The following is a 20,378-nucleotide window of genomic DNA, read 5'->3' as shown; positions in this document are numbered from 1 at the left end:
CTCAAGCCTGTTTAGAGAAGGTCATGTTTATTAAAGCATAAGTAAAATAATAACCATGTGTGGCAGCCCTGCCGGGCCATGCTACAAGCTCAGCTCTCAAGCAGCAGTGCCAGCCCTCAGCCAAGTCCCAGTGTCGCAGCCTACGGCCTCAGCTTGGCCATGGTGGAGCGGAGCTGGAGTGTCCCCTCTGCCCATGAGCCCGGGTACTGGCGCATCTTCTGCCACAGGTTCAGCTCCTCACCTGTGGAGTCCATCCAGTCCACAGCCTGCCCGTTGCTCATGCCTGGGAGAAAGGACAGACAGAGGCAGCGGTCATTGCTGGAGCGGCCTCTTGCGCACCGTGAGGTGGCCCCAATCAAGGCTGCTTGTTCCCAGGGTTTGATAAGATGCCAGAGCTCCTCACCATTGCCCACGCCCAGCCGGACACCCCCGAGGAAGTCATTGCTGGACAGTGGCTCCCGGTCCCAGACTGTCAGCTCCAGGCAGACGTGCTGCAGGTCCTCGAGGCTGATGCCATTGTAGACAAAGGTGTGGTTGTAGTGAGGGTTCAGGGTCTTCTTCACCACAGGCGTCTTCCTCTTGGAGGCTTTGTTTTTGTGTGGCAGCAGGTACCTGGGGGAAGAAGCCCCTTGGTTTAGCAGCACTAACCATGCAACTGCCTTCTGCCCCAGGGGCATCTCTGCACCTTAGGACCTGGTCTGGAGTCCACCTTCCCTGACATGGCCCAAGAAGAGCCACAATGGTCTGTGAGGGGCTGGGGTCTCTGCCCCAACTCCTGAAAAGCCAATCAGCAGACTGCATGGGGTTTATGGAGAGGAGAGGGCAAGAACCACAGCCTGCTCACCCCCAGCCATGCTGCTGGGAAGACAATGTGACAGCAGCTGGAGCCCTGCCCTGTACGCAGCCTCCCACTGCAACCTCTCAGCCAGCCCCGTGAGAGCGTTTACTACCAGACGCATCTTGTCTCCAGGCAGGGATGGGCAGACAGTGACTTTAAGGGTACAAACACAGGCAGCAGAGAGCAGCTAATGGAGAGACCCAACCCTCCTGCAGGCAGCTCTGGGATGCAGACAGGGAGGCAATACTCTCATTGCCCCCTACTTGGGACCCATGCTCACCCCTTGACAAAGCTGTCTGATGTCCCTCCGGATTTGGCAGCTGTGAGGTTCTTGGCTTCTTTGATCCAGACCTGGAGCTCACCACCTTCCCCTGATTTGCCTGGTAAAAACCCAACACAGCAAGAATGAATCAACCTTAATTTCCACCACTGCTAACTTCTGGAAAGGTTCTGCTGAACAGCCTTCATTGCAGAGGCAGGTACAGATCCCCAGCTGTATCTCCTCTGGCCTCCTCCCTTACTGGCCCTGCCTGCTGCAGTGAAGGCAGATAACTGCTCCATGAGGGGCTTGATGGTCCAGCCCAGTCCGGCCCCAGGAAAGCACTTGCCCTCCTGAGGACAGACCAGAGCAGCCTCGCAGGTGTTGCAGAGAAGGCTACAGTGGCACCACCCAAGAAACCCACTCAGACCCAGCTCGTGTGACCATGAGCAGATCCCGTGGGCTACACAAAGATACCAGAGCTCCAGCACTCACCCTTTCTGCCATTCCCAGCCCCAGGGTGCTTGGGATATGGAATATACTTCATGGAGACAACCAGCTCCCCCTTGTACTGGTGGAGACCAGCAGCATCCGCCCCAATCTGCAAAAAGGCAAAGCTTATCAAACATCACCAGGGAGGCCAAAGGAGACACAGTGATGGCCTTGTCTGTGTGCAGGACCTCCCCATGTGGGAACAAAGAGCTTGGCTTCTCCTAGCAGTGGTTCAGCAGGCACAAATGCCTGCAGCCACTTCCCAGCATCGCCAGATCAGACCCAGACCAGCTCTTTTGTGATCCTACTTTGGCTCAACCAGCTCCCTTAGGGAGACCTATTTAGGGGGTTCCACAAGCTGCTCGAGCCTTGGCAATGCCAAGGGCTAGGCCTACAGTACAAGCTAGTCAAGAGAACCAGATTTTTAAAACCCCATAGCAGCATCTGCTGTTGCCATCGAGCTGCACGAAGGCCCTCACTGCTCAGCTCTGCAGCCCACAGCAGGATGTCCTGGCTGATTTCCCCCATTTGTTTCCTTGAAATTGGCTCCAGTTCCTCCTGGCTGGGAGCTACGAAGAGCTGTGTTTTTAGAGCAATCAAGCCAGCAGAATCAAAACGCCTGATGGGGCAGAGACACATCCCGCAACATCCCATGGGGATTCACTGGGGAGGAAGAGGGAAGCTAGGCTCAAAGCAGAAGCTCTGTCCTTCTTACTATGACAGTGCTCCTGTCCACTTTTTGGCTCTACTTTTCTCTAAAGATTTGATTTGGCACAAGCCTTTTGTCAGCTCTCAGTCAAGGTCTCAGCACCCTCTGCGCACAGAGGGCCAGGCAAGGGACACTGCTGCGGGTGGCAGAGCTACCGAGGCAGGACTAGCACCTTGCCGTGCAGGGGCAGAAACTCCTCCAGGTGACTCTCGAAGTTCCAGGCATCCAAGGGGACTTCCACCTCCCCCAGGAATGTGTTCCGGCCAAAGCGATCGTGGTGCCAGACCGAGAACTGCAACGTCCTTGCACGCAGGAGGGACTTGTTAATCTCGTACTAGGAAGAGAACCAGGAAAACCATCAGTGCGCCAGCAGTGACAGGCACGGGACAGGCTTGGCATTCACCATCAGCCACGGCTCTCAGGCAGGAGATGAGACAGGTTTGAAGAGCACTGGACATGCACAGAAGACCGTTTGTTTTCCTTTCCAAGCCTCCTGAAACCTCAGAGTCCTGGGGAAGTGCTGCAAGAGCCCATGCTCTTCAGGCAAGTGGTCCCCGGAGCCTATGCAAAGCCAGGACCAGGACTCAAGGCATGCAGCCACCCCATCACACCACAAGCAAAGCTCTGCCAGCCCAGTGAACCTCAGGTGTTTTAGGGCACAAGACCTCAGCAAACCCAGGGCTGTGGGAGCCTGGAAACCAAACCACAGCTCCCACTTCCCTGCTGTTTGAAGAGAGCCTGGTCTCAGCGATGCGCCGCCAGGCTCAGGGATGGAGCCAGCCCTTCCCACCATCCTGTGGCAGCCACAGCACAGACTGTGAAGTATAGTGCCAAGTGTTTCTGCCTTGGGGTCCAGAGCTTCTTTATCTCTGCCTCTGCAGCTGTGCTGCTGGCCCTCCCACCCCTGTAACTTGCCTTCAACCGTCCAGGAGTCTTCTTCATAGGAAAGCAATGTCCAGGGGTAAGAAGAAGGCCCCTGGCTCTGGGAGATGCCACAGAAGCCAGGGGACACATTCACATCTGCAGTTGTGCCCCAACCCCACCACAGCATCCAGGGCTCAACACCACAGACACATCAGAGCAGTGACCTAGCCTGGGAGCGGGTTTTTCCAGCTTTCAGGGTGCAGTCTCTGACCATGGGGCCTCTGCAGAGCCCATCCATCCCCTGGTTTGTTCCAGCAGCATCCCCAGGGCTAAATGCCTGCCTGGTCCTGCAGCAGAGAGCAGGCTGCACCCCAGCCCATCCCCACGCACCTTCAGCAGCTCATTGTACAGGGGGTTGATGGTGTTGCGTTTGATGGTTGTCTTGCGTTTCCCTTGGCGGGATTTGTCAGGCAGGAGGTAGGTCTTCACGTACCTGAATAGAAGAACAGGCAGAATTTCACCATGGTCTTCCCACAGACAGCCTCCTGACCCCTGGGACAACCCCAAACCTCCTTCCTCACCAACACTCCCCCTTACAGCTCCCATCTCTGGCGGGCACCCCACAACCCTGCTGAACACCACCAGCAGCACCATCAGCCATCACCCCCCTGGCTCTCACGGGTTGGAGCGCTTCTTGCCCTCGTCCCCGTAAGCCAGCTGGCGACACTCCTTCACGTGGATGAACAAGGTCTGAGTCTTCTCCTCATAGCTCAGGGAGAAGGAGATCCCTCCGGTGACTGCGACGTTGCCAAAGTCGCCAGCCTCGCTGTAAATGCTGACCATGCTCCCCAGCGTGCTCTGGAAGACACAGCAGAGCTGAGCCAGGGCAGCATCACTTGGTGGGTCCCTCTTCATCCTCAGCAAGGCTATTTCTCATGCCTCCTCTGCACAGCCCCTCTGTCACCCCACCGTGGCTTGGGATGGCTCCCAAGTGCCTCCCACCTGGAAGAGAGCTGGGTCTCTGCATTTCCATTTCCTTCGAGGGGAAGAAACCTCCCCACCCCAGGAGCTCCTCATCCTGCCTCCCTCCCACCCAACCCATCAGCACTGCTCTTTTCCACCATGCCTTCCTGCAGCAGACCAGAGCACAGCCACGCTGCAGGGACTCACCGAGGAGGTGCCACTGCGCATGCTGCCACGGGCCACCCTCTGGCGATGGATCTCCACCAGGTTATCGATGTCCTCCTCCTCCTCCTCCTGCAAGGAGAGAAGCACCAGTCACCTTCGTGGGGAGTACTAGGGCAAGACCAGCCAGGCAGACATCTCCTCCACCTGTCAGCCAGCTCTATGGCTCATGGAGGGTCTCACCAGCATTATGTTGAGGCCAGGGACCGACTTGCTCCTGTCCCCCAAAGAGCTGCCTTCCCCCACAAAGTCACCCGGGCGCAGGTCGATCACCGACTTGGTGTAGTCTGAACGACAGACAGTGAGGCAGGAGGCAGCGGCACATGCAGGACTTGCAGACCCCTGATGCTCCCTCAAGCCAGGGGCTGCCCCAGCCTCTCCCACCTGCATGGACAGTGCAGAGAGAAGCACGTGCCCACCTCCCAAGCTCCCCCCATGCCCAGGCAGCTCTCACCCGCAGGTCTCACCACCCGCCGGGGATTCTTCTTGAATATTGTTTCATGCTCATCTGCCAAGGCACTGCTGTGGCTCCCTACAGCAGCATCCTGGGGAGGAAGAGTCCCTTCAGAGCAGGGCAAGGCTGGGCACCCCATGGGACTCCCAGCCCCGTGCCCTACAACAGGGTTGAGCCTGCAGAGCAGCAGAACGCACTCTTCCGTCGGAGAGAGAGGGCTTGGAATGGAGAGGGAGGGTCAGGCTGGAGGCAGCAGGTCCTGTAGGTGCAGCAACCTGCTTTCCATCTTTGACAGGGGCGGCTCTCTCCAGGGAGTTACTCCTGCGGAGGACACAGAAAGATCTCTCCAAGGCCAAAAACAAGAGCTCCCAGAACGAGTCATCTCTCCACGTGGTCCCTGGAGCACCCCAGCCTGGGGAACAGAGAACCTGCCTGCCCAGAGCCAGGTTTCAGCCCAGCCAGAGGAGCCAGCTCTGCCTCACCAGACTGAGAAAAACACACTTGACACAAGGTCCTCATGCTCTGCCAGGCCAGCCTTGCCAAGGACAACCCACCCAGGGAGCCCCTCACCTGCCCCGCACACCACCAGGACCAGGTCTGTAGCCATCCAGGCTCATGTTTTCCATGGACTCTGTGTCACTTTTGCCATCCCGAGGGTCTGAGGCATCCAGAAACAAACTGCAGACAGACAAAACCACAGGTATATCCTGTTTGGCAAGAAGGCCGGTCTGAGAGAGTGCTTCTGCATCACCAATGATCCAAGCAGGGCGGTAGCATCCCTCCCATCCCTGCAACGGGCAAAAGAGACAGGGAGATGGCAGGGAACCTCACCTGGACCCTTCTCGGGGTGCTGGGGGACTCTGCTGCTGGGCTGCAGAGGAGCTTTTGGGCTTGCCAAGCTGCGCTTTCTGGAGGAGGGTTTGTCCCACAGTCCCTCTTTTGCTGGCTGGAAGGAGAGAGGCCTCAGGAGGACTATTGCTCCAAGCCCATTGCCTGGAGCAGGAGCTGCTCCCAGACAACACCAGGGAAGGCCGGAGCATCCCAGAGGGCTGGGCTGCAGGAGAAGGTGTCAGTGCCGCACCCCTACCTGCCGACCTGTGCCGCAGGGACAGCCGCACCATGTCACTGCCCAGCCGGTTGGCAAAGCGATTGACCCTCTGGTCATAGAACCAGTCACCTGTTGTCTTCTTCAGCTCTCTGCAGGGCAGGGGGACAGTGGGGGGCAGTCAGGAGCAGTTGGGGGGCTCCCCACCACCACCCTTAGCGTGGCCACCAGGCAAGGGGAGCACAGACACACTGAGCGTGTTCGGCAGGCGGCTACGCAGAGACAACGCACTGGACGGATGAGGGACTTGGTTATATATCCAGCAAATATGGGGACAAGATGGGTTTGTAGGACAGGGATGGCCCAGAGGGAGGAATCTTGGGGTTCTTGAAACACAGGCTGCACGAGGGGCACGGAAAGTCAAGTAAGGGGGGTTGTAAAGGAGTGAGGTGGGCTTGAAGGAGACCCAAGAGCGGGGCACGACCCAGTTCACCATCAGCCAGCCCTGGGCGCCCATCCCGGGAACCGACAGCGCCGGCGGCTGCCCTGGGCCAGGCCAGGCTGGCCGCGGGGATTCAAGCCGGGGTGCTGCGAAGCAAAAGGGGACAGGAGGAACGCACAGGAGGTCCCTGCCCCTCGTTCCCGAGTACTCACGCCTCCTTGGCGCAGACTTTGCAGCGCCAGGAGCCGCCGGGGCTGTAGGAGCGGCAGTCCCGACACACCAGGTGGTTGCAGCCCCGGCAGGTGTTGGCCTTGGGGCCGAGGCGGCTCAGGCTCTGCTGGCAGCGGGCACACGTCCTCTCGCTGTAGCGCTGGCTGCCCCGCTTGGCCCCCTTGCGCCGGATCTCCAGGAGCTCGTTCCTCAGGCGCCTGCCCGGAGCCGGGAGCCGTCAGAGCCCCGCGGGGACCCCGGGCTGGGGTCCCCCGCCGGCCCCATCCTCACCTGATCCTCCTCTCCTCCGCTTTGCGGAGCTCCTCGTCCCGCTGCAGCACCTGCAGGATCAAATCCCTCTCCGCCTCCGACAAGAAGGACAGATCCACAGCCTCCGACATCGCGGCGCCGGGGCCGGCTCGGCAGAGGGGGCCGCCCGCGGCTCTGCTGGGAGGAACCGGCCGCTCAGCGCAGCCCCCCAGCCCGGATCTCGCACCCCGGGACGGGCCCCCCCCCCCCGCCGCCTGCCCCAGCCCGGCTCCCCGCAGCCCGGGCTCCTCCTCCGCCCCGAGCGCCCGCACCCACGCCGGCCCCGCCCCGCAGCTCCCGTGGCACCGGGGCTGCCGCCCAGCGCCCCGGGGAGGAGCGAGCTGCCCCGGGAGCTGCACCCGCGCACTGACCGGGGCCGATGGACGGGACCCCGCGACGGACGGACACCCCCCGACGGACGGACACCCCCCGACGGACGGACGCGACCCCCGAGCCGGGACGGGACGCTAACGAACCTCCCCGGGCAGCCGGGACCGTGCGGAGGCTCCGCCGGGGGTGGGGGGGGGCGTGGGGTGGAGCGGCGGTGCCGCCTCCTTAAAGAGGCCGCGGCGGCCCCTTCCCCGGCGGCATCAAAGCTTGGGAAAGGCTTTGGAGATGGAGCCCAGCCGCACCCGTCCGCTACCGAATCACGTCCTCAAAGCGTTTCACCCACCCGTCTTTTAAGCACCTCCAGGGACAGCGACACAACCGCCCCCCCAGGCAGCCTGTCCAGTGCCCCAGAGCCCTTTCAGTGAAGGGATTTTTCCTAATGTCCAATCTGAACCTGCCCTGGCTCAGCTTGAGGCCATTCCCTCTCATCCTATCACCTGTCGCTTGGGAGAAGAGACCAGCACCCACCTCACTCCAGCCTCCTTTCAGGTAGTTGTAGAGAGCGATGAGGTCTCCCCTCAGCCTCCTCTTCTCCAGGTGAAGCAAGCCCGGGTCTGTCAGACGCTCCTCGTAAAACTTGTCCTTCAGCTCCTACACCAGCTTTGTTGCTCTTCTCTGGATGTGCTCCAGGACCTCAATGTCTTTCTTCTAACGAAGAGCCCAAAACTGAATCCAGGATTCCAGATGCGGCCTCACCAGTGCCGAGTACAGGTGTCCAATCGCTTCCCTGGTCCTGCTGGCCACGCCGTTTCTGATACAAGCCAGGATGCTGTTGGCCTTCTTGGCCACCTGGGCCACTGCTGGCTCATGTTTAGTCGCTGGTAGCCAACATCTCCAGGTCCTCCTCTGCCAGACAGCTTTCCAGCCACTTTTCCCCAAGCCTAAAGTGCTGCACAGGGTTGTTGTGTCCTGGGCCACCTGGAGCTCCTGTCCCCACACCTGTCAAGCTGTGGCTCCAACGCCGCAAGCGGCTCTCCGGCCAGCACGGCTGGGCAGAGCTCAGCTCAGTGCCTGGCACCGCGCCTCAGCCCCCCAGGCTGCTCCCCGGGTGCGCTTCCCCGCAGCCCTTTCAGGGAAACCAGCTCCTCCCAAAGAGCACACAGACGCCGGCACAAAGTCTACAGCTCAGACGTGCAGTTCTGGGCACCACACTATAAAAAAATCTAAAGCTACCGGAGAGTGTACACAGGAGGACACAAAGTTGGTGAAGGGTCTAGAGGGGAAGTTGTATGAGGAGCAGCTGAAGGCATGTGGTCTGTTCAGCCTGGAGGAGACTTGAGAGGAGACCTCACAGCAGTTTACTGCTTCCTCACAAGGGGAGGAGGAGGAGAGGGTGCTGATCCCTTCACTCTGATGACCAGTGATTGGGCCTGAGGCAGTGGCAGGAAGATGTGCCAGGGCAGTTTTAGGTTGGATATTAGGAAATGCTTCTTCATTCAGGGTGATGGAGCACTGGAACAGCTCCCCAGGGAGCCAAGTCACAGTGCCAAGCCTGACAATATTCAAGAAGCATTTGGACAACACACTTGGACACATGGTGTAAGTTTTCAGGTTGTCCTATGCAGGGATAGGAGTTGGACTTGATAATCCTCGTGGGTCCCTTCCAACTCAGATCATTCTGCGATCTGCGCTCTCCCACGGTCCCTGTGGTGCCCAGCATGGCAGTGGGGGACAGACTGGGACCAGAGCAGCTTGGCTGTGGTGTCCTCCCAGCTCTGCCCGCAGCAGAGGATGGCCTGACACAAGGCTCCAGCCTCTGCCCTTCTCCTTTGTGGGCAGAGATAGGGTCCTAGCACGGCTCTTCCAGCTCTGCCCCCAGCAGCACAGGGAACAGGGGAAACCATGAGCACACATGCCAGGACAGGGCGTGGGGCCTACAGCCATGGGGAGGTGGCTGCTTGACACACAGGATGGCAGGGCAGCACGGGAGACAGCCGGGAGCGACCAAAGCAAACATGAGAACACCTTTTTATGGCTGGATTTGATGCTCCTAAAGGTATTTCTCCATCCACTGCCCAGGGACCCAGCGTCCCCACGTAGGACCAGTGTTCACATTTTAACTGGACACCAACAAGAGAGGTGGGAAACATCCTTTTTTTCTACAAAAAAATACAAGTTGAATGGACCCATTTCCAGCACAATACAAAAGCATACTGGTAAATATATGCACAAAGCCCATCCTTGACCTACTGAAAGGAAGCCCAGCAGGAATCCGAGATTTATTCAGCCCTGCAGGTCTCTCCCATGTGATAATGGGGCTGAAAGTTCCACTGCCTGTACAAGATCTGGGAAGCAACAGGCAGAGCTGGGGTAGGACTCGGGGCACTCTCAACCCCACCTTACCCATCCCCTGCCAGGATTTGGCTCCTGGAGGGATCTCCCGTGGGACAGCACTACTCAGCGCACAGGGCGCTGTTGTTGGGTTGTTGGGCAGTGCTGCCACCTGGGAATGAGGGGACATAATGCGCATCCAGGCCGGCAGCAGGCAATGGTGGCATCTCCTTGCCACCTAGGCCGGCAGCGCCGGCCGGCACTCGAGGTCCAGAACGACGTGATGCACGTGGGGCGCATAAGACTTCACTGGCTCGATGTGCAGGATGCTGGTGTGCCACTGCTGCCCATGCAGCTCTGCCAGCAGCCCCCGGATCCGTGTTGCTGTGGCTTCAGCCCACCTCTGCCACTCAGGTCTGATCCTGGCCTCCTTCCTTCTGTCCTCCACTGGGTGCTGCACCTCTCCATCAAAGCCAGCCCCCTCAGCCCGCTGGACTGGGGTCTCCACGTTGTGATGGATGTGGAGAACCCCACCCGTGTCCTTCTTCAGGACACGGCAGGCCACTGGCCAGCCTTCCTCTGAGCTGGGAATCAGCCCCAGGTTCACCCGGTCTGCTACGTCCCGCAGCTCCAGCTGGAAGAAGAGGGAAAGTGAAGGGGATGCCATGCAGGAATGGGGACTCTGTGGTTGGGGGACACTGCTCACCTGCCCACTGTCCCCGTGGTGGATGCGGCAGCGGTCCTGCACCCCATTCAGCACCAGGTTCCTCTGCAGAGCCTCCACGGCGTGGCTGTTCCACTCACAGGCGTGGGCGAAGGCGGCTGCTGCATGAACCAGATATGGCAGCGTGAAATAGCCGATGCCTGGGGACAGGAGAAGTGGCAGTAGCTGAGGGCAGGGTCTGGCCAGTGCCGGTGCCCACACTCCTCCCTGCAGGCAGGATTGGATACGGATTACCACCCTGACTCTCTGAGTCTGCATTGCTCCAGGTTGGAGCTAGCCCAGATGCTGGGAAAATGGAAATTCATCCCATCACGCCTCTACAAAAGCAAAATCTGTGTTGAAAAATGTTTAGAGGAGCTTATTTTACTTTCAGCCTTTGGCCATTACCTCGAAACCTGCCCTGCTCTGCCTCCACTGCCCAGACTACCATTTATTTTCATTATTCCACAGCAGCTTTATGAGTGCTGTATCCTTTCTGTGTGGCACAAATTGGAAGCACTAGGTCCCCTAAGCATAAAGCAGTGGCTCTCCAGACACAAAAATGCCCAATATGATCTCCTCAGTCATCTCACAGCACAGGACACTTCAGTTAGAACCAGCCTGTCAGTGCAGGCTCAGGACATCTATGGAACCTTTTCAGAAGCAGCACCAAGGGCAAATCTTTTCCCTGGATCCACATGATTCCCAAGATCAGCACTAGGTACAGAGTAGTGCTCTGCAGAGCCTGAGTGCAGGGTCATCCTGAGAGTCCAAAGGGAACACTGACACAAGAGGAACAGCACTGCCAAGTTAGATGAGGGCTACCAGACGGGGCAGGAGCTCTAAGCTTAGGTATTTTTCCAGTCCAGCCTGGAAATGATATTTCACATCCATCTGGATGCCACCAATATCTGCATCACTGCTGTCTGCCTGCCTGCCTCCACAAGTCTCCCCTGCCAAACCCCTTCCCATCCCCATTACCTGCATAGAGATCCACCAGGACCTCCCCGGAACAGGGCAGTGAGGCCACCCGCAGCTTCTCCGTGATGTTGCCCGGTGAGAACATGCACTTGGTCACGTCAAATGTGTATCTGGGAGATATTGCCAGCCTGGTAAGGGTAGCCCCCTTTCCTGTGCCGAGCGCATCCTGCACTGTGGCTCCCACCTACCTGATCCCATTGTCCACATGCTCCACCCAGCCGTCCTGACCCAGCAGCAGGGTGACACTGGGGGACCGCATCCCATCTGGCAACACTCGTCCTCGCCTGGCCAGCCGCTGGGCACCCAGAGCTGAGGCGACCGTCTCCCAGAGCACCGGACCTGCAACGCACCCATCCTGGGAGCTCTGGAAAGGGCCAAGGCAGCTCTGCGGGGCAGGGAGACCTCACTCCTCCTTACCCAGCTTCTCCCACGGCGCAGCCCTGAAGCTGTCCTCGCTCAGCAGGATCATGTCCCCATGCCGCTGCCAGGCGCGGGGCAAATCCCGCTCCAGCTCCTCCGACCAGCTCTCACCCAGCAGCCGCCGCAGCTCATCCCGCAGCCTCTGCGCGGGCGTCCCCCGGCGCGCCGCCTTGGAGGGGACAGGGTCCTGCAGGAGGGACGCGGCTCGTGGGGCTGAGACCCTGTCACCCCACATCAGGGCTCAGGCCAAGGGGTCTCTCCCAACCTGGATCCGGACCAGCCCGCAGGGCATCCCCTCCCAGGGCAGCCGCAGCTGGTCGAGCTTCTCCTCCAGCACGGGCAGCGCCACTCGGCCCCCTGGCACCCGCTGCAGCCGGTAGCGCCCATCCAGGAGCTGCTCCTTCTCCAAACGCTCCCTGCAAGGCCGAGAACAGTCAGGGCTTCCCCAGGCCCACATCCCACCCCATCGGAGGGGAGAGCGCTCCCCTCACGGCCGGCCCTGCCCGCACCTTTGCCAGGGCAGCCGCAGGGCTCACCTGAGGCGCTGGGCGAACTGCGGCTCCGTGGCCAGCGCGGGGACCGCGGCACCCACGGCCTCCATCCCGACCGGCCCGGGATGTCACCGGCCGGGAGGGTCACAGCCACCTGCCAGGCGGGCACAGGGGGGCAGGGGCAGGAGGGAGCTGGGGGCACGGGAGCCTCGGGGCTCCTAGGAGGTGTGATATCCTAGGAGCGGGGCGCCTCGGGCACAGAGATGTCCCAGGAGGCGCTAGGAGCGGGCTGCCAAAGGCAGAGGAGCATCCTAGGAGACGGGAGCGCCCCAGGGGATGCCACGTCCCAGGAGGTGCGACATCCCAGGGGCGCGGTGCCTCGGGGACACGGCACCCTAGGAGACGGGGGAGCCGCGGGACACTGCGGGCGCCGCGGGGCTGTTCCGGGAAGGGCTCCCCGAGGCCCCCGACCCGCTCCCACCGAGCAGCCGGCGCCGCCCCCGAGCGCCCGCGGAAGCGGAAAAGGCGGAGCGGAGCGGGGCGGGATGGCGGGGCTGGCGGTGCGGGACCCCGCCGTGGATCGGTCCCTGCGCTCCGTGTTCGGTGGGAGACGCGGGACGGGGACAGGGCTGGAGCTGGAGCTGGGGATGGGGATGGGGATGGGAACAGGGATAGGGATAGGGCTGGACCTGGGGACGTGGTTGAGGCCGAGGATGAGTCTGGGACAGGGATGGAGCTGGGGATGAGGCTGGGACAGGGATGGAGCTGGGGATGAGGCTGGGGACAGGGATGGAGCTGAGGATGAGGCTGGGGACAGGGATGGAGCTGGGGATGAGGCTGGGGACAGGGATGGAGCTGGGGATGAGGCTGGGGACAGGGATGGAGCTGGGGATGAGGCTGGGACAGGGATGGAGCTGGGGATGAGGCTGGGGACAGGGATGGAGCTGGGGATGAGGCAGGGACAGGGCTGGAGCTGGGGATGAGGCTGGGGACAGGGATGGAGCTGGGGATGGGGATGGGAACAGGGATGAAGCTGGGGATGAAACTGGGACAGGGCTGGAGCTGGGGATGAGGCTGGGGACAGGGATGGAGCTGGGGATGAGGCTGGGGACAGGGCTGGAGCTGGGGATGAGGCTGGGACAGGGCTGGAGCTGGGGATGAGGCTGGGGACAGGGATGGAGCTGGGGATGAGGCTGGGGACAGGGACGGAGCTGGGGATGAGGCTGGGGACAGGGATGGAGCTGGGGATGAGGCTGGGACAGGGCTGGAGCTGGGGATGAGGCTGGGGACAGGGCTGGAGCTGGGGATGAGGCTGGGACAGGGACGGAGCTGGGGATGAGGCTGGGACAGGGACGGAGCTGGGGATGAGGCTGGGGACAGGGCTGGAGCTGGGGATGAGGCTGGGGACAGGGCTGGAGCTGGGGATGAGGCTGGGACAGGGCTGGAGCTGGGGATGAGGCTGGGGACAGGGCTGGAGCTGGGGATGAGGCTGGGGACAGGGCTGGAGCTGGGGATGAGGCTGGGGACAGGGCTGGAGCTGGGGATGAGGCTGGGACAGGGCTGGAGCTGGGGATGAGGCTGGGACAGGGCTGGAGCTGGGTATGAGGCTGGGGCTGGAGGTGAGGCAGGGGCTGGAGGCAGGAGTGGGCTGGGGGTCTGGCTGGCCGAGCCTGCCCCGCCGCTCGGGGCTGACACCTGCACAGCCTCCGGCCTCTGTGCTGAGCAGCGGCCCCCGTCTTTCTCCCGCAGTGGGGAATATCCCATACGAGGCCACAGAGGAGCAGCTGAAGGACATCTTCTCCGAGGTTGGGCCTGTGGTCAGCTTTAGGTGAGAAGGGCTGCCAGTCTCCCGCTCCCCGGTTCCCCAGGGTGAATCTCCCTGTACCCCACAGGTGCGGGGAGCTGTGCAGGGCCTGCTGTGCAGAGCCACCCCCGGCGGGCAGGAGAGGAGCAGTGCAGCCTCGGAGGGGACTGTCAGACTGTGATGGTGCTCAGGGTGCAGCTGCTGGGGTCCTGTGCCCAGGTGGCAGTTAAGGGCTTGGGAGCCCCAGGAGCCCCCGGTCCAGGCTATGACCCCAGGAACTGCCTTTGTGGGGTCATGCACAGCATAGCGCTTGCACCAGTGACCGTACTGGACACCAGAGCTTTGGGAACACTCATTGGTCTAGATCCAGGAGGCCTTTGGGCTCTGGCTTAGGGCACATCTTGGCCCGATCCCAGTGCGGTCACTCTGCTTCCCAGCAGTTCTGTGTGCCCCGATAGCCCCCTCCTGGGTGTTGGGGCGCTGTGGGCACTGTATGCTGCTTGATGCCTGCGCTGCCCTCAGCAGTGGTGGTTCTCTTCTCCTCGCTGTGTAGGTTGGTGTATGACAGGGAGACAGGAAAGCCAAAGGGCTATGGCTTCTGCGAGTACCAAGACCAGGAGACGGCCCTCAGTGCCATGCGGAACCTGAACGGGCGAGAGTTCAGCGGGAGAGCCCTGCGCGTTGACAATGCGGCCAGTGAGAAGAACAAGGAGGAGCTCAAGAGTGAGTCTGAATTTTGTGATGCAGAGCGCAAGGATGTCATGCAGTGCCTGGCCTTTTCAGCCTTACAAAGCATACCTCTTGGACAAGGCTGGCAAGGAGGAGACTTCTTTGAGCTGGCCTGCTCCAAGTGATGGAGCCAGTAATTTCACAGAGGGATGTGTGGGCTTGGCTCTGTGTTTTCTCTTTCCGGCGATCTCCTTGTTTTCAGTGTCTCCCTTTATCCATAATGGTGTGGTGCTTCCTTTCTAATGAGCCTGCTAAAAATGGCCAGTTGAGGTTGTCATACAAGGTCACAAACTCTGTTGCAGGTTTGGGCACAGGCGCACCCATCATAGAGTCACCCTATGGGGACCCTGTCAATCCTGAAGATGCCCCCGAGTCCATCAGCCGGGCAGTAGCCAGCCTGCCACCTGAGCAGATGTTTGAGCTGATGAAGCAGATGAAGGTGAGTGAAGCAGAGGGCTGCACTCTCTGCATGAGCACTGCTGCTACCTCCACTGCCCGTGTCCTCGTAGTCCCTATTTTTCCTTGCCAGACCGCTGATCTGCATTTGCCTTCTCAGTTGTGTGTCCAGAACAGCCCTCAGGAAGCCAGGAACATGCTGCTCCAGAATCCCCAGCTGGCTTACGCCCTGCTACAGGCCCAGGTGGTCATGAGGATTGTTGACCCGGAGATCGCGCTGGTTTGTCCCTTGCTCGCTTATCTGGGTTTGGTAGGATATCAGCGGCAGCCTGTCGTGGAGGAAGGGTGGAAGAAAACTCCTGTCTCTTTCTTCTGCCCCTAGAAAATTCTACATCGCCAGACCAGTGTTCCTCCTCTGATCCCAGGCAACCAGCAGCCAGTGCCAGGACCGGGGCCTGGACCGGGACCAGGTCCTGGGCCAGGCCCAAACGCCCAGCTGAACCCACAGAACACCCCCTCGTCCCAGCCGCAGCCCATAGTAAGAGCCTACACCATGCAGGTGTCATGTAGGGGAGAGATGGGCATTGCCAGCTCCAGCTCTCCCAGCTGGGCAGGCGTGCATGCCCGGGTGATGGGGCTTCTCTGAGGTCCTCTCTGTTTTCTCTCCCGGTTAGGGTGGGCTGCATGTAAACGGCGCCCCTCCTCTGATGCAGCCGCCCATGCAGGGAGGAGTGCCGGCCCCTGGACAGATGGCAGCCCCTGTGCAGGGCCCTGGCCCCAGCCCCATGGCTCCAGGAGGTGAGTGGTGGGATTTGGATGAACAGTGCTGTGGGCACAGAGGTCCTGCAGGGAGCCCCACCTCTATGGTCTTGTCCCTGTGAGAGCAAACGTAGTCCTGTACCATGTGTGGGTGTAGGTGCTGCCAGTGATAATTCAGAAAGTTGGCTTATCTCTGTGGGGCACCAGCACCGAGACAATACACCTTTGGATGCTCCCCCAGGAGCTGGGAGGGGGAAGGTATTTGGGGCCGAAGGAATTGGTTAGTGGTGCAGGGATGGCTGAGGAGGAATCTGAACTCTGCCTGTTGCCTCTCAGGTGGGATGCAGCCACAGGTTGGGATGCCAGGTGGAGGGCCTGTCCCCTTGGAGCGTGGACAAGGTAAACATGCTGGCTAGTGCTGCGCATTACGTGACAATCACTGCAGCGGGGGCCCAGGCCACGGGTGCTGAGCAGTGCCTGGCAGCCTTGCCACCCTGGATTCGGGGCAGCTCCCACCATGCTGGGCTGCACCTGGGTTTGTTCGCTTAGGCGCAAGGCTGTGGTGGCAGCTCTCCTGCTTCCAGGACCCCAGTCCATGCAGCAGTTTTGCTCCCAGCTTGTCCTGCCCTGTGTTGTGCAGATGTGTGCTGGAAGCCAGGGGAGCTGCCAGTCCCTGCAGAGCCCCACCGAGCAGGATGTGCCTGTGTTTTCTGTGTCTCTGTGAGCCTGTGTCTGTCCCTGTGCTTGCGTGGGCAGGCAGAACCTGCTCCTCTCTGATCCCTGTCCTGCTCCTTTGCTGCCTGAGTGCTAGGAAGCAGCTTATGCTGCCACCACGTCTCCCAGTGCTCCCTGTGCCGTGCCCGGCAGAGGGAGCTGGGTCTTCGCTTTTGCTTTCAACGGTGAGTGCGAGGCTTGGCAGGGAATTTCCTGGTGAGAGATGGCTTGGCTTTCCCTCTGCAGGCACGGTCTGTAGGGCCCAGCCCCAGAGCTGGATTCCTTACGGTTCACATGTTGTGTGGCTGCCCGGTCATGCTGTGTGACCAAGGTGTTCCTGTTCTTCCAGTGATAAGGCAGTGATAACGCCCCCGTTGCTTTGACTTGTGTCATAGGCCTTGTTTCAGGAATGTGGCAAACCTCTTCTGAAACCCTCTGGTCTTAGGGACTTGGAGGCAGCTGACTCATTTTCCTTGGTGTGGTTACCATCTTTCTGTGAGCAACCTGGTAGTTCTTGGCACCTGGAAGGTTTTGGAGAGCAGACAGAAAGCTGGCTCTGGGAATGCCATGGGAAACCGTGGGCAGGGGCATTAGCTGGTTCACTGTGCATTGCGGGGCCCCAGAGAATGCCGATTGTCTCAGAGAGATGTACCCTGCATGTTCTTGTGGTGAGCAAGGGAAGGGCCGTGCCAAGCTTGCTGTCCCACCTGTGGTGGCAGAGGTAACGTTAATGGAAGAGGCTGATAAAACCAGACCTACAGCATGCAGTATCTTCTCTGTAGGTTTTCCAGGGGACTTAAGGGAACCGAGGCGATCCTGCAGGCAGCACTGTCTCCAAGGCTGAGTGCATGTGTGCATACACTATTTACGTGTCTGCTCTTCTCCCTCTTTTCTTGCTGCTTGCCCAGGGAACCTGCAGCTCTCGCCCGTGGGACCTGCCAGGCCTGCGTCTATCGAACGCGTTCAAGGTATCCCAGCACCTGCCAGCTCCCTCCTTCCTTGGAGCTTGTTGTGGAGTGTGCAGAGAGCAGTTTTCACCCTGCTGTGCTTAGGACTGGGGACTGGCATACTGCTCTGTATAGCCCGGTAGGGTTAAGAGAATGAGGAGACAGGGATTTCCAGCATGACCAGAGGAAAGAACGGGTTAGCACTGTGCTCAGAGAGCCACCAGTAGAAAAGGAGAGCCTGCCTGGAGAGGGCCTTTGCCTAGGATCCAGCCCCCTTTGACACCTTGCTACCAGGAGCCTTCCAGGTCTTGCTTTGCTCCTGGCTCCACATCAGCAGGGCGTTGATGTCTGTGCTTGTAGGGGTTGCCACAGGGGCACCCATGCTTGGTTTGGCTGATGCTGTAAGTAGTCTGAGGTAGAGCCAGAGAGGGGGAGAGAGGGATAAAGTCACCAGCCAGGGAAGGAGCTTCGGAGTGCTCTGGCCTTGTGTGAGGGGCTGTTCCCCAGATGTCAGCACAGCTCACCCAGCCCCGCGAGCGCTGGGGGACAGTCTCAGCCCGGCACTGCTCATGCAGATCCTCACGAGCTCTTGTGTGTCTCCCTGGCAGTGCCCATGCCAGACCCGAGGGCCCCTATGCAGCGTGGACCTCTACCTGCTAGTGGCCCGCCACCCCGAGGCCTTTTGGGAGATGCCCCGAATGACCCTCGCGGAGGGACCCTGCTCTCAGTCACTGGAGAAGTGGAGCCCAGGTGAGGGGAGGGGGAAGGAGAGGAGCCCTTGGCACCATCCCCTGCCCAAGGGTGACCTCTCTCTGAGGACAGGGATGGCACCAGCCTTCTGGGAGTCCCCCAGGCCTGATCGAAGGCCTGTGTGCTGCCAACCGCAGGGGCTGGCCCGTTCCTCCGGGGATGGGGCATCCCCAGGGTGATGGCAGCAGCCCTGTGGCGTGGGGCTGACAGCACCCGTCCCCGTGCCAGCCTTGCTCTGCTCCCCCTTGGCCGGCTTTGGGGGCAATCCCAGCGCTCTGCCCAGACCGTGCCAAGCCAGCATCTGATTCACACTCTCTCGCTTTTTCTCCTCCTCCTGCTTTGCTCTCCTCATCTCTCTGCGTCAGAGGTTACCTTGGGCCGCCCCACCAAGGAACCCCTATGCACCATATGCCTGGTCATGACGGCCGTGGCCCCCCCCATGAAATGAGGGGGGCACCCATGGGAGAACCCCGACCACTGATGGGAGAGCCGCGGGGGCCCCTCATGGATGCTCGAGGTGAGAGAGGGGGCATGGAATAATGGGTGGCTTAAGGCATACGGACAAGGAGTCGGAGTGGAGCCCATTGCCCTGAGGTGCAATGTAGGAAGGGTGTTTGGGCAGTGAAACAGCTGACTCCAGGGCAAGGAGGAGCAAGTCCCACAGGGCAAGGGTCTTCCTTCAGTCCTGGTCCGCTCTGCTTGTCCCCAGCCCTGCATCTGCTGGGCATTTGCTACTCCCCAGGCAAAAGAGGCAGCCAGCTTGCTCCCTGCGGCGCTGTGCCCTTCAACAGCTTGCCTTCTCTTTCTCCTGCAGTTGGAAGAGATCCCCGAGGGCTGGAGCCGCGAGGATTGGAACCACGAGGGCTGGAGCCTCGTGTGCTGGAGGCACGAGCCCTGGAGGCACGAGGCCTGGAGCCCCGGGTCCTGGAGCCACGAGTGCTGGAAGCCAGGGCCATGGAGGCCAGGGTCATGGAGCCCCGGGGTCTGGAGCCTCGAGGGCCTGGTCCCAACCCACGTGGCCCCATGCCTGGTGGCATACAGGGTCCTGGGCCACTTAACATGGGAGCCAGTGGCCCACAGGGGCCCCGCCAGGTACACACAATACCTCTGTTCTGCTGGTTGGGCACCAACGGTGCCTCATGGATCAGGGCTGGGCACGTCCTGCAGCAGCTAGAGAGGGGAGGGCAGCCCGCAGAGCAGCGCCTCTGGGAAGCACAGGGCCTGGGTCAGTGGCACTCAGGGGTTTGGAGCACCTGTCCCATTTCCCAAGGCCCTGACCATCTGCTGGGGACAGGGTGATGCTTGGGCCTCTCTCCGCCTCTTCCTGATGCACATGAATGAGTGCAGGAGTTGAAGGGAGAGGAGAGAGTGTAAAGCACACAGTAGCCTGTCTGTCTTCATGGTCAGGCATCTTCAGGCTGTCTGTGAGGGAATCAACCTGATGATCTGCTTTACATTCCTGTATTTGTATGGCTGAGTTGACAGCCCTTGTTCTTTACCTCCTCTCCTGTGCCTGCAGGTTCCTAACATGGCCGGAGGAGGCATTCCTGGAGCAGGAGTCCAAGGAGCTGGTCAGCCTGGAGGCTTTAGCCCAGGGCAGAGCCAGGTCACCCCGCAGGATCACGAGAAGGTGAGAAAAGGGAAGAGATGAGGCAGTGGAACAGCACTTCCTCCATGCTTTACCATGGCAGAGACAGCCCTTTGGCTCCAATAACCCATGGCTGCTCTGGCAGGGTCTCTGATCCCCCTCTTTCCCCACAGGCAGCCCTGATCATGCAGGTTCTGCAGCTGACAGCGGACCAGATTGCCATGCTGCCTCCAGAGCAGCGGCAGAGCATCCTTATTCTAAAGGAGCAAATCCAGAAGTCCACGGGGGCACCGTGACAGGTGATGTCCTTAAACCTGTGCCTGTTCCCCTCCGGTAAATCAGAGCTGTTCAGAATGGGGCTCTGCCCTGCTTTTCTGTCCGTGCTGGGGCTCACTCTCCTCCCCTTCCTTCCTGCAGGACTGGCAGGTATGTGGTGGAGATGCCATCTGCCTGGACAGCCATGGGAACTGCTTCCCGTTGCTGTCTGAGTTGATACTGTGTTTGGGAGAGGTTGGCTTTTTTCCTCCTAACATTTTTCCCTCCCATTCATCCTTTTTTTTTTTTTTTTTTTTTTTCTGTGTGTGTATTCTATGATGTTTGAAATAAAGTGGGAGAAGAGTTTGAGCAA

At 60.3% G+C, this 20,378-nt stretch overlaps 3 protein-coding genes across 5 annotated transcripts; 1 reads left to right on the top strand and 2 right to left on the bottom strand.

Moving 5' to 3' along the window:
* Positions 1 to 10: 10 nt before the first annotated feature.
* SYTL4 (synaptotagmin like 4) lies at positions 11 to 7,302 on the bottom strand. Its single transcript, XM_069867606.1, has 17 exons — positions 7,284 to 7,302; positions 6,790 to 6,942; positions 6,501 to 6,716; positions 5,889 to 5,998; positions 5,633 to 5,747; positions 5,372 to 5,479; positions 4,999 to 5,122; positions 4,802 to 4,892; positions 4,531 to 4,634; positions 4,333 to 4,419; positions 3,842 to 4,020; positions 3,553 to 3,655; positions 2,471 to 2,632; positions 1,593 to 1,698; positions 1,119 to 1,218; positions 404 to 612; positions 11 to 283 (listed from the first exon to the last, which is right to left on the bottom strand). The coding sequence occupies exons 2-17, from the start codon at positions 6,897 to 6,899 to the stop codon at positions 141 to 143; spliced, it is 2,067 nt and encodes a 688-aa protein (XP_069723707.1). The 5' UTR covers positions 6,900 to 6,942; positions 7,284 to 7,302; the 3' UTR covers positions 11 to 140.
* A 2,017-nt stretch (positions 7,303 to 9,319) lies between these two features.
* On the bottom strand, positions 9,320 to 12,215 carry TRMT12 (tRNA methyltransferase 12 homolog). The gene is made up of 7 exons (XM_069867371.1): positions 12,109 to 12,215; positions 11,838 to 11,988; positions 11,570 to 11,759; positions 11,341 to 11,491; positions 11,153 to 11,262; positions 10,175 to 10,332; positions 9,320 to 10,102 (listed from the first exon to the last, which is right to left on the bottom strand). The coding sequence occupies exons 1-7, from the start codon at positions 12,171 to 12,173 to the stop codon at positions 9,707 to 9,709; spliced, it is 1,221 nt and encodes a 406-aa protein (XP_069723472.1). The 5' UTR covers positions 12,174 to 12,215; the 3' UTR covers positions 9,320 to 9,706.
* A 381-nt stretch (positions 12,216 to 12,596) lies between these two features.
* On the top strand, positions 12,597 to 20,377 carry CSTF2 (cleavage stimulation factor subunit 2). 3 transcript variants are annotated; one of them, XM_069867495.1, is made up of 15 exons: positions 12,597 to 12,666; positions 13,813 to 13,891; positions 14,421 to 14,590; positions 14,899 to 15,035; positions 15,153 to 15,272; positions 15,375 to 15,530; positions 15,667 to 15,790; positions 16,088 to 16,150; positions 17,374 to 17,433; positions 18,021 to 18,162; positions 18,528 to 18,679; positions 18,977 to 19,254; positions 19,682 to 19,792; positions 19,924 to 20,049; positions 20,168 to 20,377. In XM_069867495.1, exons 1-14 carry the CDS (start codon positions 12,609 to 12,611, stop codon positions 20,044 to 20,046), a joined length of 1,773 nt encoding a protein of 590 aa, XP_069723596.1. In that variant the 5' UTR covers positions 12,597 to 12,608; the 3' UTR covers positions 20,047 to 20,049; positions 20,168 to 20,377. The 3 variants fall into 3 exon arrangements, with proteins under 3 accessions (XP_069723596.1, XP_069723598.1, XP_069723599.1); XM_069867497.1 differs by lacking the exon at positions 17,374 to 17,433; XM_069867498.1 differs by lacking the exons at positions 17,374 to 17,433; positions 18,021 to 18,162; positions 18,528 to 18,679.
* Position 20,378: the final 1 nt, after the last annotated feature.

This window comes from Phaenicophaeus curvirostris, chromosome 13, assembly GCF_032191515.1.
Source record: "Phaenicophaeus curvirostris isolate KB17595 chromosome 13, BPBGC_Pcur_1.0, whole genome shotgun sequence".
In the NCBI taxonomy this organism is placed as follows: domain Eukaryota; kingdom Metazoa; phylum Chordata; class Aves; order Cuculiformes; family Cuculidae; genus Phaenicophaeus; species Phaenicophaeus curvirostris.
The sequence above is the reverse complement of the archived record's forward strand: the minus strand, read 5'-3'. Positions and strand labels throughout refer to the sequence as shown.